At 43.0% G+C, this 27,984-nt stretch overlaps 1 protein-coding gene across 1 annotated transcript in view; it reads right to left on the reverse strand.

Moving 5' to 3' along the window:
• Nucleotides 1-27,984, reverse strand: part of SHB (SH2 domain containing adaptor protein B) — a 430,643-nt gene that overhangs the window by 258,996 nt on the left and 143,663 nt on the right. Inside the window, exon 2 of the mRNA XM_086961857.1 lies at nucleotides 9,835-9,955. Within this exon, the coding sequence (XP_086817983.1) occupies nucleotides 9,835-9,955 (121 nt within the window). The remainder of the gene's footprint in view (nucleotides 1-9,834; nucleotides 9,956-27,984) is intronic.

The raw sequence follows: 27,984 nt of genomic DNA on the forward strand, positions 1-27,984 counted from the left end.
CAAGGTAAGTGACCTACAGTAGGTTATGGGCAAGTTTTAATTAAAAATAGAATAAACATAACTTAACAAAAAGGGGGAGAAAAGAGGATCAGCATGTCTCCTCTTCCCCAGACACGATGTAATAGCAGGCAATGTGCTAACATACAATCTCCCATGAGCAAGGGTGTCAGATCACATGACATCAACATAATCTCCTGAGCCGACGACACAGCTTGCCGTCTCGCTCTTAGCAGACCCTACCTCGATGAAGACAAACTTCCACAACTGTATTAAGAGCATCTCAGCCTGGATAAAAGATAACTATCTGATACTCAACAAGGACAAAACGGAAGTTCTGATCTTTGGCGACACACCGCCGTCTGGAATGACTCCTGGTGGCCATTGAGGCTCAGACCCACCCCACACCAAAAGACTAAGCCCACAACCTCAGCATCATTCTCGACAGCAAACTCTCTATGAAAAGTCAGGTTAATGCCATCTCATCAGCCTGCTTCCAAACGTTCTGCACAGTTTTCAAGCGGCTACCCATCAGCACCAGGAATACCCCGATGAAGACCCTCATCACCAGCCGACCAGACTACGGCAATGCACTCTATGCAGGCAACATCGCTGAACTCATGAAAAGACTCCAGACGATCCAGAATGCAGCAGTCAGAATGATTCTCAACCTGCCCAAGAGAACCCACATTACCCAGCACCTGAAGCACCTCCACTGGTTCCCGGTCCAGAAGAGATGCTTTTTAAGGCTCCTGACCCATGATAACATAGCCCTCCACAAGCAAGGACCCAGCTACATGAACCACTGCCCACATTTTCACCAACCTCCCAGGATCCTCTGCTAACCTCATCCTCGAACAGACATCACTTACTCCTCTGCCACTCCAGAGGATGCTCCTTCTCCCATTCTGCTGCCAAAGTCTGGAAACCCTTCCTTCTACACCTCCACACAGCGCCCTCGCTGACCCACTTCAGATGGGACTCCAGATCTGGCTCTTTGACTGATACCTGCAGCAAGCACCTGGATACCCTCTCGGGTGACATGCTGCGCCGTAAAAATAAGACTTGATTGATTAAGAGGAGTCACATTCACACAATTATGGACTGGATTGCTTCAAAAAGAATATCTGATTCTCTCTTCTAGTGATGTGTGTAAGTAATTGTCTTTCATGGTTGTAAAATTCGACCAAGATCCTGATAAATCATGAGATGAAAAAAGTTCCAAGTTTACCGATTTTGGACTGGGTTTGAGAAGGAAGCAGAACTTGGCTTAGTTATAAAGCTAGTCTGGTAAGTTTACCAGAAGGTATCCCCTGTTTTCAAAGCTCAGCTGTCTTCCCACAGAGCAGGTAAGAGGTGCTGCACAGTTGCTCGTTTGTGTAAACATGTCCTCTGGTGTTGCCCCTTCTTAATCTCAACCCTCTTGTGCTGAAAGAAAGGGCAAAACTCATTTCAGGACAGAAAGACAGTCCTCTCATGAAGCAAGATGTTACACCATTGTCTTTCCAAAGATGTCTGACAACCACTCTTTAAAATGGTGATGGAAGTTGCCATACTAACGTCTAGAGGATTAGTCATCGCCAGAATGTGGGCAAGTACAAAGCCTGACCTTCCATAAGGAACAAAGTCCTTATGTATTGTAATTTCTTTGTCTGCTATAAAAACAAAGACCGTACCTGGTCTCTAGCTTTACAAAGAGTGCCAATGGACGCAACCTGTAGAAGAATGTCTATTTTGAGCATGTAGGAGTTGAATAGGCAAACATTCTAAAATACCAACAGTGTCCTGGTACCAGAGAGGATTTATTTCACCAATGACCAGCACAACCATCATACCCTTATGACGGTTATGAGCTTAGTAGCCTTCTGCAGCCACTCGAATAATTGAGGTCTGCTCCTAGAAACAAGCATCGTTGTAGTGCACGCAGACACCCTTCCATGAAGACAAACTTGCCCTCAGTCCATTTCCAGGAAGGTCCAATTATATCAGGCATTCAAGTGGATAAAAACACATTTCCTTATGGCAGAAAATCCAATGTTAGATTAACACCTTCATATTATTTATAATACAAATACTGTCCATTGGCATGTGTCTTGAGTGGTCCATCCCATTTTTCAGGAAAGCACAGATATGTATTCACTGGGCTCATAGATGTAGTACAATGGGACAGTACTGAAAGGGGTGGAACCAGTAACAAATCACAGACCAAGAACGTGTGGCATTTTCTATGTGAGCAAGGGCATTTCCTGGGGACAAAGGCGTGTAAGCCTATGGGCTGTTCATCATCATGTAGTGTATTTATTCTGTCTTATACAGAACAGTGACATCTAGGTCCGTAGTCATCTTAAAACATTTGTTTCTTGCAAGTAATTTTAGTATTGGAAGAAGGCCTCGGCTTTGGTATTCCGTGAGAAAGTATTGGGTGTACACATCTAATGCCTGGGGAATGGACGTTTTACTGCATTTAAGAAGAATCAATGAATTTAAGGTAGTGACGGGTGTCTGCAGGTACCAGGATAAACTCCATTGAGTGGAAAGGACCAGTAGGTATCCTTACTAATACCCAGTTATTAAATGTTATTACATATGAGTGACCCTTAAATTTAAGGGACACCCTCCTACTGGTGGACTGTCATATTGCACCATCTCTTGGAACATAAACTGACAGTCACTTTGAAGCATACATGACAAGGCAGGGGGAGCGGAGATCAAATACTCAGTACCTCCGAGCATGATTTCTAATGGTTTTTGTTTAGCTTGGAAAATGAGAACTGAACAAATGCACAAGGCATGATTATGTACAGCTTACCCCACCTCAGCGAGATGATCGCCACCCCATGATACAATCAGGCAATGAGTTTAAATCCAACTTGTCATTTAACTTAACTTGTCAGCCAAATGTAGTTAAACAGGTAAGTGGGGTCCATTCATACGTACAGAGCCACCAGTTTGCCTGCACTTTAGAGGCTACTCCACATACCGGTAATCGGGCTGACATCTGCAAGTCCCCCAGGAGACATGTTGCTGGAGGCTCCAAGATTGGTTTAAAGCACGCTGAAGTTTACAATAAGCCATAGATCATGGAGCACAAAATATCTATCTATTTTCCTTCAACTGAAATAATTCAGTGCAAAAGAACAAAACGCAACTGGAAATGTTAGCACTCTCCTTCTTATGCAGAAGTACTACAGTCCCTCACAGCCCACCCACACCCTAGCATCAACATTTCTTACCCACCACGTCGATGGCCGTCATATTATTTTCCAGCAAGGAAAAGGTAAAGAAAGGTCACAAAACCAGCACGTTAAAAATAATCTTTGACAGAGTAAATGCATCTGGCTTGTACTGTGCGAAGAGCTCGGATGAGAGGCTACCAGGAAAAACACCCTCAAAAGGAGGGGGTTGGGCAGGTGCAGCTAGTGGGGTCACGAACCTCCAGTGTCAAGTCCCTGCAAGGATCAGAGAAGCTGCTTCTACTGATAGCTGAACTGTGCTGCCTGTGTGTGCAATAGGCAACTACTTTGCCACACCACCCACACCAGGATCTAAAGTTAATGGCACTGTGTAACCATCCACAAAGCACCCTGCCCTTGTTTTGATCACATTCATGCTCACAACAGACAGCTGTGCGACTGTAACCAGACAATAAAAATGTTCTAAAGACTGCAACATCTTGTCTGTGGTCTGGTATTTAAACTACAATCATTTTTAGGGTTTGGGTTAGCAAAGAGCTTTTGGTTTTATTTCATAAAATGATCTACTTCACTTAGAGAGACTCTCCGCCAGCCCTATTCACCTATTGGTCTGTTGTATAATTCAGTTGTCTTTCACCCACCACAGCATACAGCACACAAGTCAGCCCACTTCTGCCATTAACAATGTGCACTGCAAGTGATGGTATTTTGTTCTTTCATAAGAAGCAAATCCACACAAACTAGCTATGCCAAAGTATGCTTTGTGAGGTAGTTTAATTTTTTGTTGCTTTTAACCAAATCTTATTTCTTAGGTCGAGCATGAGCCAGTGCGCAATCGCTGCTCTGCAAAGAGCTGTAGTAGTGGAGTACGGAGAGAAGCTTCGCCCACTCCCCCCGCCCTTATTTTTCATTTGCTTGTGTGATTGTCCTTTGTAAATGCTGGCTTCTGTTTCATTATGAGGCTTAAGCAAGAGAAACCTTGACAGTAGGATCCTATAGAACACAGCACCTGACCCGCTATCCGTAATTATTAAATACACTGGAAATACCCAGAGATCTGTGTGCACACTGAAAATGCACCCAACTGTCTCAATGCAATCCAAAAAAAGGAACATCACAGTTTGAAAAAACAGCAAAGGTGCACCACAATACAAGGAAAGATTAAATCTCTATCCAAAGATGTATTATTCAAAGATTCTTCTTTTACTTAAACAGAGATAAAACAACGATCAAGACGACTAGTTTCGTCCACACACAAGGACTTCTTCAGGGCATAGGCAGTTGAAATGCAATGTGAAATGGCAGGGTCGCCAGGAAGGTTGAGGGAGGGGTGGGTACAATATGATCCTTCTCCGTTTTTTAGAACAAAGCAACTCTAATTGAGTATAATAAGCGAGAAAGCTGTAAGGTCAATCAGGGCAGACCCTCTTATCCACATGAAGTATCAATCCAAAATGGCTATTAACACCTTGGCTGCTAGCGATATTTTCCTTCTGCGCTGGATTCACAGATTTACCATTGTTCATGACGAGCTCAGCTCGTCATCAGCACAGCTCAACTGTGCCTCATGATGAGCTGAGCTCGTCATGAGCATCGAAGGGGTTAAGTCGAGATTGTGGAGCACCCTTTTCATGAGTAACATTCCACAACCATGGATATGGGACTAAGTTGTGATGAGCCTTGGTTCACACCCTTATAATGTAGGCTCAATATCAATGGCTAAATGCCATAACCAGCCTTAACCCAGGGGGCTCAACAAGGTACATTTTGCGGATGTTCTTGCTTTTATATTACAGGTTAATCACATATAGGTAAAACTAGTTTGTATTCTCAATGTCAAAATCTTATTGTTAGTCTGAGTCTCTATCACAACGGAAACATTTACTGGAAATAATTTCCTTCATTATGAAGTATAGAAATCACATATTACAAAAATAGGGCATACTCTGTCCATCAAAATAAGAAATCAAAATGTACACTGATCCCATACTCCATGCACTCAGCTCTGCTCCTATTCGTACATGAGAATCTTGGTTAGAAGTCTATTTATATAGATATATACATACACATATAAATGTACACTCAGCAGGTCCACATGTTTTGTATATGCCATTCTGTCTTTTTATGGGCGGCAGTCATGCACAAAGATAAATAACCATATCTAGCGCATAAGGAGTTAAATCGGCAGTGAGACAGAACCACAGTAGCTAGGTCTTGTTTTTACGGCCCCAGTCATTTTTTTTCTCGGTAAACTGATTCCAAATGTAGAATATGTAAGATAAACAAGCATTGTTTTCTCAAGTTAGCTTACTGTGCTAATAAAAAGGAATTTGAACTTAAACTTGTTTATTATTAGAGTGCAAAAAATGTTAAGCTTGAAGGCGAAATCTAGTGAACAAAAATGTAAGCCTTTCTTTTGGAATAATTTGTAAGTAAAGTGCGAACCAAGCCGAGGAGGGTAGAGAAAACTCTCATCATCATCATCTGCTTAAAGTAAAAGAAAGACTTGAAGGTAGCTTCAGCAGCTCTTTACCCACAATGCACAGCTGTAGCTCAAGGACATTTATGTAAATTAGGAAAAGAAAAAGGGCCAGGACACAACCTTTTCTTTCCCCAGCTGGAGAGGGGGAACTCTCCAGTTAAAGGCCTTCCCCGGCTATTACGGACCTTTGCTGTTGTATTTGCATGCAGCCTACAGAACAAATTGAATATTGCACTATCAATCACCAAATCGGTCATAATTGACTACAGTTCAGATCCATCTGTGTCGAAGCATATATTAAGTATATTTTTGGACAATAGGGGATATATTTAGAGTTGCTCTGAGGTTTCTAGGACAGGGCGGAACTTGAACTTGACACACAAAAGTCCCCAGGACTCCCCTACCCAGCATTCCAGCTTGGCTAATATTACCATGCCCAAAATATTTACTGTATTATCAAGCAGGGAAATCGGGCGATTACAGTGGGACTGTATCTTATCCCCCTTTTTAAGGAAGGAGACAATAATGGCCTCCTGCCAGGTTTTAACTAAGAGTCCCACAATAACAGTTCTAAAGAAATTCGTAATAAGTGCTGTCCAGAATTGCGGTAGTGATTTATAAGTGTTTACAGGGATTCGATCTAGCCCTGGTGCTTTGTTTGAGGGACAGCTCTCAAGCTAAAGTAACATCTGACATCGATTTTTCTACTAAGGGCAATAGCCACATTCAAATCACAGGGTGCTACAGAATCCATCGCAAAAAACACAGTTGATGGACAGAATGCAGAACAAGGTCTTACATTCACCCTAGTACAAGGATCTGGGCCTAAATCCATCGTTTTTTGCACTCCACACCACCCTAGGTTGGTGTGGAGTGCAAAAAAACGATGGATTTAGGCCCAGATCTTCGTACTGGGGTGAATGTAAGACCTTGTTCTGCATTCTGTCCATCAACTGTGTTTTTTGCAATTTTCACCCCGAGTGGGCTGGGTATGCGCAGACGTGAGTCCCAGGCTTTCCACATCACTGGAGTCAAGCTATCCAGGCTGAAGAAGGCTGATAGCCAGAAACCGGTCCTTGGATGCTTGATTCCGGTCTAGGAAAGACATGGCTTGGTAGTTCGGGCTGGACTGTTCCCATGAGGCACAGGGTCAGGGCTGATTTGCATATAGCCATTGTCTGACCTAGGGTGGTGTGAAGTGCAAAAAAACGATGGATTTAGGCCCAGATCTTCGTACTGGGGTGAATGTAAGACATTGTTCTGCATTCTGTCCATCAACTGTGTTTTTTGTAAGAATCCATCGGCACACTTGTGAGTTGAACTCCCAAACCAAACATTTTGGAAAAATGAGCCACCCAGTCTTTAGCTGGCATTAGCATCTCTACTTTGGGTAGTTCATTTCCCAACAAACTTGCAGAGTTAACAAACTGCCAAAAGGAGTTAGAGTCTTTCATTGTACCTGCTACCCAAAGATCTTTCCGGCCATCTCCCTTATTTCGGCATTCCTTGTGACAACTAATTCTTTATATGATTTTCTGGAAACGGCTACTCCTGCCTTCTCAGGACGTTTAGCAAGTGCTAGCTTTAGTAGCTTATGGGCTTTAGAGCAACAATTATTGAACCATTTAGGGCTGGAGCTAAGCTTAGTGGCACTTTTGGTTAACCTAGCTGCCTTATAGGTATTTAGGGTGGAGTGGGCTTAAATAACAGCTGCTGGATTTACATCAGCCCATAAGACCCTAGCAATTTAGAGCCGATTATTGGTTAAGAAATCTGCAAAAAAAAGCATACTTATCGATTTTCTCCCATTTGATGTTTACCCCCTTGTTTTTACAAAATTCAACTGCAAGTTGCCGAACCTCCTTAGTATTTCAGAGGGAGACGATTTTTAATGTGAGGCTGAATTGTAGCCCTACTTCTCTGTTTGCAAACAGTACAGTTTTTTGTTTTTCAAAATCTAGTCAGCCTACTTTAGGTTCATATAGGATTGGATAAAATGGAAAGATGTAAAAACAAGCCACAGAAGGTGGAGTGCCAAAAAAATCAAGACTGGCTGAAGGTGTCACAGTCACACATGAAAGAAGGGGAAAGATTTCCAATAATAAATTTGTGTATAACATTACACAAGTGAAAGCCTGCAGGAAGTGCAAACGCACATCTCTGGTGATTGATAGGGCAGCTGCCCTGCTATGACCGATGACAGCTTGCCTGTGTAAACAGCACGTTACAGATCGTTTCCTGTTGCAGAGGCCGCGCACGCACCAGTGCCGCTTCTCAACAGTTGTTAAAAGTACAATGCACCGGTTCAGAATGGTGTCAGCTGATCGTTATTTACATTATGGGCTGAGCCACCAAGCCCTCCTAGTGGCCGTACTTGTATGGAAGTCAGCTGTCTACGCCAGGCCAAGAGGAATGTCACAAACGTGGTTAGGAAGGAACCCACAGAAATAGCTTACGAGGCAAAAAATACTAAAAAAAAGAATAAAGCTTCAAAATTATATCAATTTAGCTCCATTTCAAAAGAACGTTGTCACTTTAGCAACTCGAGGACAACTTAAATAGATGCAGCAAGGCTTCATGACAAATCATCCAGCCAAGAAAATAAAAGCACCAGGAAAAAAAAAGCAGAGACAATCAAGATGTATCAGATGTTCATTTCGGCTACTTCATGAATACTAACTCGTCATAAAGATATTATTTAACCTCACCGAACCAACTCTGAAACGTCCCTGTGGGCGGAGAAGTGTCGCCCCACTGCTTTATCGCAGTGCACAAAGTAGAAACATAAAATGGTATTATAAATACCATTTTATGTTTCTGCGTCTCGCACTGGAAGGAAGCAGACAAGTTTGGTTGGGGGTGGGCGGGTCTACTCTAGGGCAGGGTAGGAGTTGCTTGCCCACTGCTTAGGGCGCTGATTGTTTGGTCGCCTGGGGCTGACCAAACCAGTCATGCGCACTCTGCCTTTTCTCCATGTAGGCTGCATGCAGCACACATGGAGAACCTGGCCAATCACATCTGTCCATTGCAGCTTTATGATTGGCTTAGGGGAGGGGGGAGGCTACCCGTTTCCTGTTCAGGAGAGGAGCAGAAAAGCAGAGACAGAGCAGGACTGGGCCGGCGAAGGTAAGTTAACTTTTGAAAAAATGTTTACCCCCCCTGCGCGGGTTTAAGATAAAAAGAGCTTCCAAAACATAGACTTTAGCGATACCCAGACTGTATGTAGTACACATTTATTTTATCACAGCCTTTTAAAACACAGTTCAAAGTTCAGATGGTACCTCTCTTGTAAAACCCCTCAAAAAAACAAATGCCTCATCGGGAAGGATGCAGGACGGTACCACGCGTACTATTACAACGCGTACCGTTACAACGCTACTTTTACCACGCAAGTCGTTACAACGACTTGCGTGGAGGGGCGCTGGATAGTAAATTATTTAATTTACTATTCCAACTCCAGTCCCCGTGGACTCTAGGGAAAGGAGTTGGATAGTAAATTAAAGTATTTACTATCCTGGAGCGCCCCCCAGCGCATTTCGTTGTAGTGACCTGCGTGGTAAAAGTAGCGTGCTAACGGTACCGTGTTGTAAAAAATGCGTGGTAACCGTTGCACACCCATCGGGAAGCTTCAAGTGATTCTGTTCATTAAAGCCAATGCCTTCTTCCAAGCACCCTTTACATTTGCAGATTGACCATTTGTGCACATTTACATTTTTTTCGGGCAAGGAGGCACCCTGGCAAGAAGTCGTCTTTAGACGTCTGCCCCTCCCTCGGTTTCACAGCAGATTTGCTGTATTACACTTCAGATAAAGCATTTAAACTGTCAGAATTAACTGTCCCTGGACGCGTGTCTTTCACAAAGTTGTGGAAACTGTTTTTGATAAATGAAAAGGTAAGGGCAAGTCCCGCCCACTTTGAGCACTGATAAAAGGACATTCAAAATGCAGGCATTTAGGCTGCTTGCAATGTGGTCTAGACTCCGACTGTTGAACATCTTGTAATGGGGCTAACCAGAGAAGAACATAAGTAAATAGCCCATGTGTGCGCTGTTCAGAACATACTTGCAAAAAGAGGGCACCTTGTACAAACTACAGCCAAAGGTCAATGCAGTTTTTAAATCAACAATACATTGAAATAGTGGCCCACTACATCAACTGTTACCTGTCATTAGTTTCTGGGCTTCATATGGTTCCATGTAGCCGTTGTTTTCACCTTTCCCCTCTTTGTTCTTCAGCGCACTCTTCGCATCAAACGGATCAGAATAGTCGTCAGCTATTATAACCTAGGATTGGGTGAAAAAGGACAATATTTTGTTAGGACCAATAATTTGTTAAGACTATTTCCTTGTCCAGATTAACATGCTAGCTGGATCTATATTATACTGAATATAACAGGGAAAAGGAGAGAAGGAGTGGATTTGTTATATTATACTGTGCACCATCCAGATAAACACTCCTCCAACCGACCCACATAACAGCAAGGTTTCTCTTCATATAGTTGGCCACTGTATAATAACGTATAATGCCTAGATCACAATTTTGCATTTCGTTTAGAAAACAGCCACTGATCAAGAAAACATGTTAAAATTAAGAATGAATTCAATTAATTCCTTTGGGACGTAGACTTATTGATGCATCAGTTCAGCTTGGTCAACACCAAAGTCTTAGCCTTTACCATTACCATCTACCAAATAGCAGTGCTTGGGAAGAACTAATCAAGCAGTCCCTTACTAACAAGTTCATGGATTTGCTAAAAGTAACTCTGCCCTCTTTACTTTACTGTCTGGGGCTCTAGCCACAGGAATGTAGGCAATGCACTTCAGCTGTCTGAGGAAGATATACTCAACCCTATCTTATGGCATGCCATTAGGTAGGGGCATCCAAAATTGATCACACATTGCTTGCATAATTATTACGGAGAGCCAAAGTTTAAGGGTGAACATCAGAAAACATCCAGTATTTACAGAATCTCCGTGTTGATCGTTGCAATATTTAACATGTTTACTTTCTGAAAATGCATTGATCATCAAGTTACAGCTGCATGTGAGCGCAGCCCTAAATCTCAAATTACGTACTCCCTTACATACATATCAAGCCTTTTCTTTACGCTTGCTGATCCTGAGCAGATCAGATGATCTAGCTAAAGCACTGGTCTAGCAGTAGCCTGTCAGGAGGTATTTTGTTCACCTGGCCAAGTGTAGTGGTTCTTAACTTATGGTCCGAGGACCCCTGGGGGTCTGTAAAGCCTACTCAGGGGGTCAGCAACCGTTTAACAAAATTAAATATTTAAAGAAATGAAGTATAGACAAATATAGAAGCAACATTTAAAATGTTAACACATTTTTCTGTATTTGATCATGAATAGGTTTTTTGTTATTTTATATTTCAGCATTTGCACTGTGTATACTTGTTTTTGTATTGTTTTGAAGTTAAAATCATAAAACTTGCTTAGGGGGTCCTCGGCTTCCAATAATGACTCAGTGGGCCCCCCAAGATTCCAGTAATGATTCAGTGGATTCACAGAAGTTAAAAAGGTTAAGAACCGCTGTTCTAGTGCTTTTCAAAATGACTTACTATAGCACTATTACACCCAAAATGTTTTGTTTCTTTCTACAGTTTTGAATCCTCAGACTGCATGCAACTACAAGTGCTCAAATAGCACCCAACCTACTACCTACCTCAGAAACTTCTCATGAGGCCCCCCCTCCCTGCCTAGATTAGGGTAGTAGCTTGTAACTTGATCATCAAGACCAGTGCTAGTTTGAACCCAATGATAGAGCATGCCGCCCATTGAGTTGGTGAGGCGTTTGTCCTGAAAATTACACAACCCAGAGTGTCTGCATTCTAGGAAGGAGACACTTTGTGGCTACTCAAACTATCAGAAGTATTGCAAAAAAGCACTTCAGTTTGATTAAACATTTTGGAAAGCTCCCATATCAGCTTAACAGTATAGCATATACACCATATTGGATAAGCGGTTCATAGCTGTTTCATCTTTCAAACCTGCCAAACTGATAAAGGTCAAACAGTCCCAGTCAGAATCTTTCAGTTTTACATTTTTTATTTCATTGTAATAGTGAATGGACGTGAGCCTTAAAAGCATGGCTACTAGCGCGCCATACACAGTGCTTAATTTGAGCAGGTGCTTTCAGGTGCTCAGCACCTGCACTTCTTTCACAGGGCCGGGGCTACAATTTCTGACCCTGCAGGTGGGGGTCTCAATATTAATTGTGAAATTCAAAATAAAAAGAACATACATTGCAAGGTGACTGGCTGGTAAATGTTCATAGGCAGGCTGGCATACGCCTATCCAGGTAGGCATGATTGCGTATCACGATGTTAGTGATGATGTCATCACGCTGATCACAAATCCAAGGAGTCATCGACAAACTATGGCTTGCATTCTATTCCCCTAGTCAGCTTCACCCTGCCACTGCCCGAGCATAAACCTCTCATTGGATAATTGTAGCTAGGGGCTGGCTCATGACTGAGTTGAGGCAAGGAAGCTGCAAGAGCGTATTTAGAACTTGGGAGTGAGGGCTCTTGAGGAAGAATAAATGAAAGTACGTGTGGACTTTCCACTTGTTGCATAGTCAGAGTAGCATATCTGGCAGCCCTGCATTGCTGCTATCCTCAATGTGCTTGATGCGGCTGTTTCCCAACACAACTTTTGTGCGCCCTGGCTTCACCTATAGAATCTGTGCGCTGCACCCCAGCATGGTAATTGCTGAGCGTGTGCGAGTCCAGTACGCACCACGGCCACACTTACTGGCATTGGCAGCATTACTGCTGGGGACAATGCCTGTGCTGTAGCAGGCAGGGTCACAGCAAGCTGAGCAGTGGATGCCGATGCAGTTGCCATCCCTGGGCCTACTAAAACAGGCAGCACTAGCAGTGAGATGACCTGCTGTGCTCGAGAAGCCACCTGTTCCGCAATAAACCTAGTCATACCACACTGATTAATATATACAAAACAGCATTTTCATTTGATGTACATTTTGTTTTTGCACTCGGTGTAGGTAAGAAAGTTAAACACGTCATCTTCCGCTTCTTTAGGAAAGACAACAGGAAAACGCAGAGTTCAAAATAGCAGGGACATGTACAGGCTGACGATGGGGATCACAGGCAGCAGCAGTGTTCGAGATGAGACAGCAAGAGTAAAGAGGAGATGAAACAAGAGAGGAGAGAGATAGAACGGAGCAAAGTAGAAGAAAAGGAGGAGATCAAATCCGATACGAAGAGAAAGCAGCCATGATGTGAAGAAGAGGGCATTAGGAAGAGAGAAGATAGAATGAAAGGATGTGGTGGACAGGACAGAGGAAAAAAGCAGACAAATGATAAAACGGAGATACAGCTAATCACTGCTAGAGAGTGATAGTAAAGAGCCAAGAAACAGGGGAGAGAGAGCAGAGCATGGATTAAAGTGTAAAGAAAAAAGGGCAGGGCGCAAATGAATAGAGGGCAAATCAGAAATACAGGGTGTGACAAAGATGATAGAAAACGATTAGAGAGGTGAGAGGATAGACTCTTAGAGCAAAGACTTCGGGGCAGACAACAGATCAAGGTTAGAAGATGGAGACTGAGGCAGTGAGTGTTGAAAGTGGGACTCACTGGAGGAAGAAGTGAGCGGTGGCCTCCTTGGCAACATTTTCTGCACCTGCACTTCTTTTTTTTACAAATTAAGCACTGGACATATGCAATAAAAACACAGCATACGTAAAATAATTAAAACAGGAGGAGAGTCTCTCAGCAGATTCCGTTGCCGAACAACTAAATAAAATAGGTTAAGACGATGACCTACGTTTGAAAAAAATAAAAAATAACTGGAATATTTATACAATAGGATGGTACGTTCCCTAGCTAAAATATGGTTAACCAAGCGGGAAATGTGCAAGTGGAACCACTTTTGCAGTACAACACATGTCTGCCAAAAGGCAGAGGTGGATTGCCTCCGGGGGTGTTGTAAGCATCTCCTTTTGACTAATTACCAAATGTGCCTAGACACTTGAAGTCATTCATTTCACTTCACATTAACCCCTTCGATGCTGATGACTAGCTCAGCTCGTCATCACCCACGGGTGGCGTGTGCTGATGACGAGCTGAGCTAGTGATGTATCGCGGTAATTTAAAAATTGCCGCACAGCGCAAAAATCGCCGCAGCAGCGATGCGGTTAAGATGCTGTCTCTAAGGAGTCTTCGTTAACACATCACGTGGCTTTCATGGACACGCAGACTAAAACTACAGCAGTCTGTGTTGACACGAGTATGACAGGAGAACCACCCGCCAGAAAATCTCCCACTCCGAGCATCTTTAAAGGAAGCGGTCGATGGAGTGTAGCTTGGACAGCCCTCGGCCCACCCTTTAAGGGAACATCAAATGAATACCAAAAACACAACCCTCATTGATGACCTCTGCTCTATTCAGCGTCGTACAATCATTCTCTCTCTCCAACGCTGTAGAACCAACACACACTGGGTTTGCTGAAACCTTTATAAAATATGCATTTCTTCCCCAGAGTGCTCGTGAAAGATGTGTGCGGGTCAGAGGTGGGTGTTGAAGCATTAGGTGTGAGTGTAGCAGGTATCCCCCTGGGCATTCTCACAGGAGAGAAACTCTGATGACTGAGGGTCGGTGGGATGGGGCGAGGTGAGCACATCAGAGAGAAGGCACTTAACAGATAAGTGACAGAGGGAAGGAACTGTTAAAGATTTAACAATACTGTGCCCGACTCCCTATAAATGCAAAGGCTGACAGGCCTTCAAACGTGCAGGGGCAGGTTTTAGGTTTTCACCTCAGAGCTGCACAGCTCAAGCCTGGGCAACCCACGGCGCGTCATTTAAAGGCTCATGATGCAACCAGGATATTCTAGGACACAGTGGGAGGACAGGGCAAAACCACAAACGAGATTAGCACACTACTGTGCCGAACACTTTCAGCCGACAGTGCCCTTTCAACACCTTTTATTTTCCCATCAGGCTCTAATTGCAACGAATAAACGGATTGGCAGGTTATTTTGTATTCCCGAATTCCTTAATTCATATTGCAGTGCAATTTTGTAGACGTGTGCATATTCAGTGATTGAAAAGGCTCTAATATTACTAATGCTTGATGCATTACTGAGCAAAATGCTGGAGCATTGAAGCTGCATTGAACGCCAGAGCAGCTGTTATGGCAAGAGAAATTAGTATATTATGGTCTTTTTTGTACGGGTGAGGCTGTAAATACCCGACAACATAACCCAATGAATAAGCGTTTGCAGCGCACACCTCTGAGTGAACTTTCAATTACAAGCTCAAAGCTTAGCAAGGCCAACTGAGCCATTTATTGTTCCAAGGTTGACAAGTTAAGTAGAACAATAGTTACCAACCTATAGTTGCATCACTTACAACTGAAAACCTGTGATGTGCCATACCGACAACATAATCATCAAAATGCTGTAAAAGATACAGATAGTAAATCAAAATAAAACAAGCATTTGCAATGCAATAGGCCTCGCATTTACGCGAGTTTGAGCTATTATTGTAAATGACAATGCATTTATATTTTGGTTTTTAAAACTTAAATAGAAGGCGGTGTCATTTACAATGCCAATAGCCCAAACTTGCGTAAATGCGAGACCTATTGCATTACAGATGCTTGGTTTTTTTCAGTGTTTCCCCCTAGAACAAAGACCCAGTATCGGTACGCGATTGACAATGCTTATTTACCAAGTAGAAAACCAAACACATTTGAGTAAACAGCTCTTTCCAATCGCAGGTTTGAGAAGTTACAGACCGTTTCTTAAGGAGTTGAAGTACCCGAAGTTCTAAGTTACGGTTATCCTTGTAAGTAGTTGTTGGCGTTTTTTTGTGTGCAGTTTTGTATTGCGCAAAGGTAACGGTGCGCTTTAAATGAACATCAATTACATTACACAATGCAAAATTGATATTTTTCTAGGCAGAGGGAAGCTAAATAAATCCTGCCCGCCCCCCCCTGCAAGAGACCGTCCGTGGGTATATATAAATTAATGAATCACCCCTCAGTATCAAACAAAATCGTAGCATCTTTCCTTGAGATCCGATCGCCCACCACTCACAACTTTGAGCCTTGTTACGAGCACCTGCTTATTCAGTATGAAGATTCGGGGATCCAGACTCTCCGAGTCTGGGTGGAATCCCTGTGCCAAATAAATGAGCATTATAAGTTATTGGCCGCTATAATGTGGACTAACATGCGGACATTGGAATAGGGGTCTTTTTCCTCGTGCCATACCCTATTACGGCCCTTAACCACTGCCATTTGACAGCTGCTCATGTTAGTTGCTGGCTGAGGCTCACGGACGCGCAGCACGTCGGGGATATTCTGAGAAGTGTTGCCCGCTCCTTCCGTTTTGCAGGAGGAAGCGCGAGCGGCCTAGGTGGGACGGCGCCCCTGCGTTGAGTTACGCATGGGTTTCCCCAAGTGCAGTTTTGCAGGAGAAGGCGAGAGGCGGCCTAGGTGGGTCGTGTGCTGGGTTCAAACGCCAGCCCTACGCGGGGACAGGAGATGTGCACGCATACAGAGTTCACATCTCCTGTCCGTACACGTACACATCCCCTGTCCCCCTTCAGCAGAGAAACCGACAATAGATCTGACCAAGGCGATACATATCATCAAGGCTAAAAGCTACTCCTCTGACCATTATACAATATTTCCCAACCCCTCCCATCAGCATTTAAAAGTTTGGAATTCTTTTCCAGCAGCTAGGCAAGGGTTTTACCACAAGCAGCCATGAATATGTCAAAACTGAGCGGACAATGTTAAAACTGGCCCAACTCTGTGACTCTTGTAGTTGCTAGTCTATTCTTCCAGATAAGCAAACCTGCATTAGGAAACTTGCATGCTGGCAGTATTGGCTGAAAAATAACTATTTACGCAAAGAGCAATTTTACCCCAAGTTACCATGAAGGAAATTTCTACCCGCCATATTTTTTATATCCATGAAGAGTCTGTTCAAAAACCATTCACTTGGACACTGGCTCACACTTGCCCTTATAATTTTTTTTATGTTATATCAAGTCAGTACCAGAGAAGAAGTGTAGAAAATTCCAACAGGCTCGCTAACCTTAATGTGATTTTCACACTTTCTGTACCCTGATTTTGGAGTCCTCTATAATCGGAGATCTGTACACTGCATCACCCTAGGAGAATTTGTGTACTTCAGCTAATCCATTCTTAATGTGCCCATTGTACTGTTAGAATGATTTAGGCATTACACAGTTCAGGCATGCTGCTGTGCATGAGGACTTGGAGTCTGATATAGGGTAAACGCACCAAACATATCAGCGTGCATTAGAGCTTCTTTCTCCTGTACAACACTTCTCTTGTAAAAGCTCACGGGAAAGAAATACCATGTTCTTCAACAGTCATGTTTCTACGAGTAGAGTTGGTTATTTCTGGTCCATTGATGCACGAAGGGTCAGCTGTCTACTGGACTTAATAGCAACCTTTTGATTTAAATTACTATTGGTAGCTTCTTAATGCAGGAAATTAGTCGCCGCCAAGGCCTGGAACGGCCTTCTCCTCTACCTTCAAACAGCATCCTCTCATAGAATTCAGAAAAGAGACTCAAGATCTGGCTCTTTGAATGGTCGCAGCAGGATCCTAGCACCTGGATACCCTCGCGATGATTAGCTGTGCTCTTACAAATCCCGATTGACTTATTGTCCGATACAGATTTGAAGATATATGCAATTTGCTTTGTATCTCGTAAATCATGCTTTAATATATTTTTAAAGCAGAATTTCCCATGAGGCTATAAATACTAACTAAACCATAAGAGTAAAGAGAATATACCGGCAGATGTCTGGGCTGCCTTGCACACTCTTAAGTGAGCTTACTAAAGTTATGCATGTGCTGAGAATGAGGACTAGGAATTATCAGAGTACTACACATTTGGGTATGGCCCAAAGAGAACCATTCGCATCCATTAAGTAAATGGGGCTATTTGCTGCCTGCTTGTCGAGAGCATCCTAGGCTTGCTACTCCCTCTTTCTATCCTCTCTCACCACAAAAATCCAGCCACCATTCAAAATCCAGTATTTATTTTAATTGTGATTTTCTGTGGCACTACAAGCAGTGTAGCCATTTTGAGATGTGAAAACTCCTGAAGACCAAGTAGCAGCTGCCAGGTGTTTCACTGGACTGAGCTATCGAGAATTGACCGAAGAGTTTGCCAATTAACCCTGTGGCTCGGTCCTGCCTGCAACTTTGCTTTGGTTAACTGTTGCAAGGAAATTCAAGTGCTGTGAAGTCCTGAAGGTTACCTAGCAGATGTGAAACTGAAGAGGTGAAAAATACTTTTGTGAGTTTCTGCGCTCCTGTAGCGAAAGTAATCAGCCATTAAAGTGTTCAACTTCCTCTATTTACAACTCTGCGTCACGGCTGGACAGCACTCTCCACGTCCCTGATGATCCTTCAACTGCCACCCACAGAACCTTCTACGCCCATTCCATCTAACCTCACAAAGGTGTACCACATATTTCAAACTCCAGCGCAGCAACACCACACTTGCCCCCCCCCCTCTGCATATGCTAAATGACACGACTAATAATTGATCTAAGAATTCAATTTACACAAAATAACGTTTTTTCCCCAACATATATACAATTACGTTTTCCCATCCAATGATTATAGTGAACAACATATTAGGTTACACCAAATAGGCTGATAAGATATTACTTCGTTTAATACACATATTCTGAGCCTGGTAAGAGTGTGAATTATCCTTCCCAACCAGCCCATTTTCATCTTTCTAACCTCTTCACTTCCTTGAGTCTCCTCCAACTCATCCAAAGACTCAAATTCACTCCACACATCTGTTTCTCCCTTTCTACCTCATATTCCTACAACCAATCACCCTGTGTGCTTTTATTCCAAACACCTCCGCCTTTCCCTTCTTCCACAGCTTTACATTTGGCCAAACAACTCATGTGCCACACTCAATTGTCGCTCAACCTTGCAGAGTTTCTTAAACATTCTATCACCCGCCATGGTTCTGTATACACATTTTATTTTTTGGGCACTCTCCCCACAGTCTTCACCTTCACCCAATCTCCATCCAGCAACGTCTCTTCCTTAGTTGCTTGACTTAAATCAAGTAACTTTTTATATGCCCCCTGCGCTTTAACAATGTTCCTCTTAACCACTTCTGGCGACCACGCGACCACTCAACACACCCAGCACTATCCATGCACCCTATATTGTCTTTGGTGAATGCCTCCCTACTCCGCATCAACACAAAAGGGCTGTTTCCTGTAGGGGAAGGCGTCTATACTGTAAGTCCATAACATTTTCTTCAACTCCACTTCCCACTTTTATTTATTTTCACAAGCTATTTGGATGGTACATTTGATTACTCTATTAAACCACTCCACTGCTCCATTTCCTGCTGGGTGATGCACTGTTGTGTTTACATGCTTCACCCCATTCCTTTTTTAAAAAACTACTAAACTTTAGAAGCTGTAAAATGCACCCCATTATCACTTAAAAGTCTCATTGGAAGTCCTTCTCTTAAGAATACTGCTTCCAAAAACTCCACCATTGTATCTGCATCCGCCTTATGTAAAACGACCAACTCAACCATTTGCTAAAATAGTCAACCAATACAACGAAGTGCCTATTTTCACCTAACAAAGTCTGTACAGGGCCCACAAAATCCACAGCAAACATGTCCCACACCACCTTTGTTTTCAAACTCTTGTCCGAGTTAATATACTGCTCACAATCCCTCAATCTTCTTTCAACATCCAGGTCAATTACTGGCCACTAATAACTGGATCTGAACCTTCTTTTCGTTCCCACAATTCCGAAATGACCTTAATGACCCAAGTCAAACCCCTTCCTCCTCTCACAATAAAACCCAACTCCAATCCAAGCTCATTCCTTACCTCCCCAAAACCTCTCACCTCAGTTTGTTCACTCTTGTTCACCTCCCAATGTCCTAAAATGCTTCACTTTTTCAAGTAACTCATCATTTTCATACACTGCCTTCCACTCCTCTCTCTCAATGGAGTCCATGCCATCCTCATCCACTAATGTAACCTGGTAATCATCCTATTCACTCTTTGGCAATTCTATAATAAGCAACAGCATATGGCTTAAACAATCTGGGATTCTGTTCTGCACACCTGGCACTTATTTAATTTGATGATTAAAATCTTGCAAACTCATTTAGAGCCCGACAATTCTTGCTAATGCCTTCACAACCCCTTCAGTGGTTAGCAGATTAACCAACAGTTTGTGGTCTGTTCTAACTTCGAACTCAGTGCCCCACACAAACTCCCAGAAATGCTCTCTATAACAGAATACACTTCTTCTGTGGGAGTCAGGCTTTTTGTTGCGAACCCAATCACCACCTCTCTTCCGCTTCCTTCTTTTTGCGTGAGCACCGCTCCCAAAAGCTTCCCACTGGCATCCACAGTAAATATGCTACATAACACTGAATCACATCCTTGAATGGGTGCTGCTTTACAGATCTTATGATATCCTTTATGTTTTAGAAAGCTTTCATACAGCCGCCCCACCACTCAAGCTTGCTTAGCATCTTCAACAGTTGGCTTAAGTCGATTTTTCTGCAAAGTGGTTTACCAATTTCAAGTAGAACTCCGCGAGACCAAGGCACGAGCGCAATTCCTCTTTATGTCCTGGCTTCTGAGCCTCCCTTAGTGCCTCCAGTAACTCTTTTTTTGGTAAAATACCTTCTTTCCCAATCACATGACCTAAATATGTTACATGGTTTTGCTCAAACACTTCAAGAACTCGGATCAGTCTCTTCTTTTTCAAAATCTTCAGGACTTCTTTCTACTTCGTCACGTTACCTTCTGTTCTTACCTGATTAAAACATCATCCCGAAAATACAGAATCCCTTCAATATTTCTTAATAATTCCCCCATCAACCACTAAAAACTGAGGCTGCAGATGCCAGCCCAAATGGTATCCTCACATACTGAAAACATCTGTACGGTGTGATGAACACTGTTATTCTTCAACTTTGCTCATGTAGGGGAACCTGGTGGTAAGCCCATGATGAATCCACTATTGAGAACCATGTCATGTTCTTTGTCTTGATCAACTGGATCGCTGGTATTTATCCACCTGTATTTGGCGATTAACACCTCTCAAGTCCACACAGTCTGATCTTGCATTGGACTTACTGGCAACGCCCACTGGAGACATCCATTCTGATGACTATTCATTGTATTATTCCTACTTCCTCCAATCTGGACAATTCCTTTTCCATCTCTCTTCTCGCTAAAAATGGAACATTCCTCACCTTGCAACTCACTGGTACAGCCTTTTCCGTAAGTATAATCCTATGTGTAAATCCTTTCAATAATGCAATATTCCCAGAAAAAACTTCACCACAATCCTTGCGTAGGCTTTCCCCCATACAGTTCCCTTCGTTCATCACTAGCACTTGCTCTTTACTATTGGGGTTTAAAATGATGTCCAAACTGCTTTAATCTCTCCAACCTACAACACACAGTCCATACTCTGCTACATACATTCTACCTTGTGCCCTGCGACCTTTGAACTTGGACGAAACATCTCTGTATCATAGCATAGGCATTGCTTCTGCTGTGAAGGTCTAGGGGTTAAAATCAGATTTCCTTAACTCTTCATCAATCACTTTTCCAAACTTTCCCTTCCACATGTCCACGTTAATGAAGGTGAAAGGTGATGCTGGGCCAGCTACCAGAATCTCCAGCATACCTGCCACTTCCACCTCGCATCTGGTTTGTTCCTACCTACAATTTCTAAATCCCAAACCACCTACTGCATCATTAAAACGCAATCCTCCTCCTCTGACTGTTCATCTTCCACTGCAGACTCTCTCTGGGACTCGGATACACACTGCATGCCCACTCGCTTCTATCCCTTCTTCTATATGAACATGCATAGTGGCATTGCACTTCACATATTGGTTCCCAGCTCTACACTTCCTACTATTTGCCAAATGTTCCCTACTTCCACATCTGTAACACACACTTCCTTGCCAGACTGTCTTAGAGACATTTTGTGCAGGCATAGTTAAGTTTTTTGGTTTCTTTTTGTCCGGGCCCTTTCCACCTTCCACTGTTTTTTATATGTCTTACTAGATTATTTTCTGTCACAACATACACTTCTGTGCTTTCTGTACTTTCCTATAAAGCCGCCTTTGCCCAACTGCAGAAATTCCCACTTTCCTCACTATTACCAAAACTTTACTCAAGGTTCCATCCCCCATAGCCCACAATCTTTCTGGGACTCTTGATTGTTAGCATGCATTATAACCTGCTATCGTATTAATTTCTCTCGATTTGTCCCAAATCTACATGAAATTGCCATCTTCTTTAAGGCGGACACAATCATCAATAATTTCTGGCTGTCCTTGTGTCCTGTGGTAAGGGTTATATCAATCTATTGAAATACATACAGTTGGTGTAAAATATCTTTCTAAATCATCCAGCACATTGGCATACACATCAGTTTCATCCTCATTTCTTATTTTTTTGTTTGTATTGCCTTATACACAACCGGCGAACCAGAGAGCGGCGGGGCAGGTAATGGGCTGCAACTAAGGAGGAGTTAAGTTAACCTCTTCATTGCGGCATGGTTAAGCAGAGGAAGCCAATCTATTCAAATTGAGGGGTTGGAATCAGGATCGCCAATCGGACGTTCAAATAGGCGCTCTGACTCCCACACACAACTAACTCTAGGTACCATAGGAATATAGGAAGTCTTCTTCTCTAATTCCTATTCTTAATTTTTTATTGTCACATCACGATCCTGAAGAAGCGCATCGGGATCCATTAGGGACCAAGCCTTAGCGCGAAACATGTCGACCTGAATCTCACCTTCACTCACACTCTCGGATAAGAGAGCAGCAGGATAATACTCACTCTCTCTACTATATTTGTTTGAAAGCTGTTCTCCTTATCCTCAATTTTTGATCTTACCACCTGGAATCCTGAATAAAATTCTGTTTCTGATACCGCAGGGGTAATTTTAATTCGCACACAACTTTTAGACCCGCACACCCACAACTGCGACGCCTTTCCTAAAAGATCTCCGACCAATGAGTCCTCACGTGGGGCCCGTGGAGGAAGCAGCGCCACCCGCACGAGGAGCACCCCCCGATGATGAAGCATGACACCTGCATCGGTGTATGAGGGCACTTTCTAAAAGGAGAGATTACCCCACCTTCATCGATATCCAACCTTAAACCGCAAAGGAGACCAGACTCTTGTATCTTTTTCACAGCAACCAGAAAAGGCTGCTCCCTCTCTCCATTAGGAACAGTTACCTCCCTAGTGATTACTGTATCCTCTGGCTACAAATAATGTAACAGAATACCTTTCTTAGTTTCTGCGGTTAATGTCTCATTGTTAACTGTCCCCATATAATTACAAAAATAATCTTTCCATTCTTGCCACTTCATGCATGGTTCCCCAGGGACTAGCAGGACTTGAATAGGCAGGGTCAATGTGAAGGTCTGTGCTGCTCGTTTCGAACGCTGTGCACACGTATGACTTTTTTTTAAAACTATTTCTATTCCATTTTTTTCAACTAACTGCATAACAATAGCATGCCAATATTCTATGTAAATATCAATATTACTCCTTAAATGATTTCTTTTTTTCCCTTTGTTGTGACAAATTAAACTAATCCTAACTTTGGCTGTTTTTTTTCTTCTGAAGACCTTTAATTAAATACATAAATTACACTTCAAAATATTTTCATTTGGCCCCCCATGGTAGTCACAACAGACATTTCTCCAGTTTTAAAGATCAACTAAACAGGTGTGCGCATCACCGCATTGCCTTCCTTAACTTGTATAATACAGCAAATATAAAAACAATTAGTGTGCCTGTCACCAGTGGTGAACGCACTTCAAACAAAATGATCTTGTACTTCTGGGTGTGCGTATCACTGTAATCTGGCGCCCTGGTGTCTCTTCTCCTTAGCACTCTCCTTTTCCTAACAAACACTCACCCTTGATATGTAGCGCATTCTAGCAACGGTCTGCTTTACCGACCAGCCCAACTCAACATGGCCGCTCAATACACCGCGTATGCTGATCACTCTGCTCCCAGCATTCTTCATCAGCTGATGTAGGTGCTCTAATGCTCTGTGGCTTCCATCTCATGTACTCCTCAAGCATCCTCTGCAGCTCCCGTTGCTCGTGCAAGTCACGCGACCACCAGCACGTCAAGACTGCACTGCTTTCTATGAGACTCTCTTGCGTTTGTTCTCTGTTTCTCTTATGCTGGTACGCCTTCAACTCCATTTTCTTGTAAATTCATGATTTCCTTTGTCGATCCTATTCTTAGCTGTACTCTCCTCACCATCTCTACTTCTTTGACATTTTCTTTAATTTGTTCTTCATCATAATGTACAAGTCTACTACCTCATCAGAATTGGATCTTGCACGCTGGTTCACGCAGAGTTGTGCCTGTCGCCAACTTTGGAGTGAAAGTAAACACGTCCATTTAACAGCACAAAGACAGCATCCGCCACATCCCTGACGATCTTACAACTGCCACCCCCAGAACATTCTACTCCCATTCAATCTTACCTCACAACGGTGTACTGCACATTTCAAGCAACACAACTCCTGCGCTCCTCTTCAAAGGCCAAAGGTAATAAATAAAATGTTAAAACATGATTTAGTGATGTTGATAAAACTGCGCGAGTGAAGGGGCATGGAGGGATATACAAGGGCTTTTACCACAGCGAAAACCAGTAGGTTGGGACAGTATACAGTACAATCAAGTTCTGAAGCTGAACGGATGCACCTACATTCTCCAAGCAGAGTCTAGCTGGGCACACGAAGAGCCCTACTTGTCAGTGGAGCTGGGCAAGAGTTTGTGAGCATAACAAAAATAAAGTGTACGTCATATGGACAATGGCACTGAAGGTGGCTATACACTCCTCAAGGCCTCTGCAAAGCTCTCGAACAAGGAACAAGTGCAGCTATGACAAAAGCAGCATTCTGGCAAAGCGCTGTACTGCACATGAAATAAGTGCGAAAGATGGGGCCCTAAAACAGCCTTGACAATTTTGGTTACATAAAAATGTGTTATTATCTAGCAACAACAATCACTTTCTGCTTCCAGTCCTTGCCAAGAACGAGTTAACGCGTGAACGCTTGTTTCTTATCAGAGGATTGAAAAAAATGCAATGAGGTGCCTCTCTGGTATGTGGTCTGTTGCATAAGTGCCGCAGGTCTGGGTCATTCCAGTGACATCACTCACTTCCGCCAAATGCTTGTAGTCTGAGTTACCCATGGGAGAGGCAGCCTGCGATACCAGCAGAGAATGTTTGACTTTTCCTAAAGCACCTCACAGCACGTTTTCTGGCCAATCATAATAAGTAGGACATACGTCTACATTGCTCTCTTACAAATATATAATGTGATTGGTTACAAATAAAGACCGTCACACTCAACATAAGAGAGTTTGATGGCATCCATCAGAGTCTAAGGGTGACAGTTCATTGTCCTTCGCAGACAGTGGTCTATCTGGTTACAGTACTTCAATGTGAAGGACTGAACTGCACATTTAAACAAAGTCACATCACCATGAAACAATAACCTGTGGAGTAGGGGGCTCTTATATACAAACAAAGCGAAAACTGTAGGACAGGACCATTTGGTTGAAATGTGACAACAAAGACAAATACTATTAATTATCCAACAAAAATAAAATCAACACACCCAGAGACTTGAATTTGGCATGGACTGCGTCAGGATTCATTATCGTTTCACTTTTAAACATTAGTGCTGCAGTCTTTCTTATGATCCAACGAAGAATGGTCATAAGGACAGGTGACTCTTACCTGCCCAACAGGACAAGAAAGGAAATATTTCCCGGTATTTGTAACTCGTTAAACGGTTGCAGCCACTGCAGATTCACTGGGAACCCATCCTTTTCCAAACTAAAAGACTGTTGAAGGGGGTTGATAAACTACTTGTGCTACAAGTGACACCAGTGAAAAGGTCTCACTTAGCCCTCCTGGGCATAAAGTACAACCTCAAACAGAAAACTTCAAATCGAAGAACATAAGAGGTTGATGCAAGTACAGAGATCAGACAGACCTTCTGCTTAAATAAAGCAATGTGAGTGAGAAAAGTTATTCAGAAGGAAATAATGGCTGATGAGCCACTGTGTCACCTCCCTTCCTGCCTTTTCATAGAACACCGACAAAATGGGACAACTATTGCCACGATTATGGGAGCGATTTGGACAACTGAGCAAACAGTTAATAAGGGAGAGGTTGGAGATGTGTTTCATTCAGATACAAAAATTATTGATCACACCAACATTTACTATCTGTACTGGTTCCACCGCTCTAACCATTACTAAAATCTGTAGAAACCATCAAAGCATGCTAGGCTTATTGTGCATCATGTTTACAGGAGTAAAATGAACCAACGATTCACTGGTGTGCCTCAATGGCCTTTGTGGTGGAAATTCTCCTCCCTCTGTGGCAGGGAGGAGGATGCAACTCTGGTAGATCCTCACCAGATAATAATCCTGGAAACTTACTGGAATGCTCTATTAAACACACCGGTTATCATCTTAAGTCTTTTTTCAATGCTTTGATCAGCCCAGCACTAGAAGAGCAGAGGACTGCAAGAGAGGTTTGGTCTTTACTCTACGTAACCATGCACCCTGCTCAGGGAGTAATGTCTATTGGCCAGGGAATTAACACCAAGTTTGCTGTTCTTCCGATACGAATCGTCACACGACATGGCTTCCCCTATTCGTAGGGCGTACACAGCTTCCCACCATTTCCCTCTATAGTTTATTATTCTTTATCAGTTAGAGGATAGTAAAAAAATTAATACATGTTTAGCAACAGCCATTCTGCATTAGTCGGTAACAGTGGCTAATACTGAAACCACGAATGCCTGAAAGAATGTCCACATATAAGATTGTAACTACTTTTAATCTACATGTCAAAGATGGCTTCTGGAATACTGCTGCAGAAATCACTCTTTCATAGCTTACGACCTTATGAGATTCTTTGGTTGCTGAACACAACTTGGTTAATTAGTACCAAGAATCTTACATGTAAAGTCTAATATTTCTCGTACAGAACAGCTGCAAAGGGAGTCTGCTTTTACATTAATTTTAGCACTTTGCCAAAAAAAGTTCTTTGGAGTTCGCAGAAAGAGCTGACCTATCATTGCAGGGATAGTAGCTGCTTTCGACATTAGGTCCCATCTACCCATTAATTGCTTTGCCATCCGAAAGACTTAACATGTTGATTTGTGTGCCATGCAAGGTCTTGCAATGGCTCATAGCCCTTCTGCAAGTATCAGATGGGTAAAGCACAGAAAAAGCTTTGTGCACTTCGGGCAGAGCGTGAAAATAACCTAGAAGGTGATGGACCCATCTGTGGTCATTCAAGGGTGACTTTAAACATATGCACTAAGGCACACTGCTTGGGCCAGTTTAACATTCAAAGCGATTGCTCACTCAGAGGAGACATTTGAACTCTTGCCTTGGCCTAGGCTGAAGATTAACTTTTCTCATAAATTAGCTGATAAGAATCAGAAGTTGATTATTAATCACAAAATCATTCACAAATTCCTTTCTGATTGACAGAACACAGCAAAGCGGCGCGTCAGGGCCAAGGCGAGTGGGGATCTTAGGATTCGCTACAATACCTTCACTGTGCGCAGTCTGAGGGCAGCATAGGAGGCCCAGAGTTTCTCTGGACCTTCTCTCTGTCTCACTGGAAGCCAAAATAACACCGTCGATCTATTACATCATGCCACCAGGAACGCAGCCTTTTGCAACTCTCCTCCAGTCTAGTATACTTTATTGGCTTGTACCTGGAGAGTTTTGCACGTATATGTCTGACGCGGCGCCTTGGCGTGTGGTGAAGTCTAACGACCGTGAGATCCCGCCAAAGCCCTCTTTACAAAAGGAATGGTTTTCCCTTTAAACCTCCACTCTGAGAATTATCTCACCAAATTTCGTTAACTCCTTAAAACATAACCAACTTGCTATGCTCTAAGGCTACAAGTTGAGTTATACTTTTAATTCAATACCATCAGCACCTCCCTCCACTCTGGCTGCCAAAAGTCGTTTTGTCAATGTTTCTGAAGGGGTACTGGCTGAACCACGTGAAGGAAGGTTGACAAAAGCCAATGGACAAGGAATGAAGAAAGGCATTCTGTTTTACTTGAACACTCCCAGCCGAGCGGATCGCGTCTGCCGTGGGACTCCTTGGTGTAAGCACGCCGCTGTAATGATTGCTCAAGAGCAATCAGCTGCCGAGCTGACAAGAGGGCGCTCC

This window comes from Lissotriton vulgaris, chromosome 3_1 (genome assembly GCF_964263255.1).
Source record: "Lissotriton vulgaris chromosome 3_1, aLisVul1.2, whole genome shotgun sequence".
In the NCBI taxonomy this organism is placed as follows: domain Eukaryota; kingdom Metazoa; phylum Chordata; class Amphibia; order Caudata; family Salamandridae; genus Lissotriton; species Lissotriton vulgaris.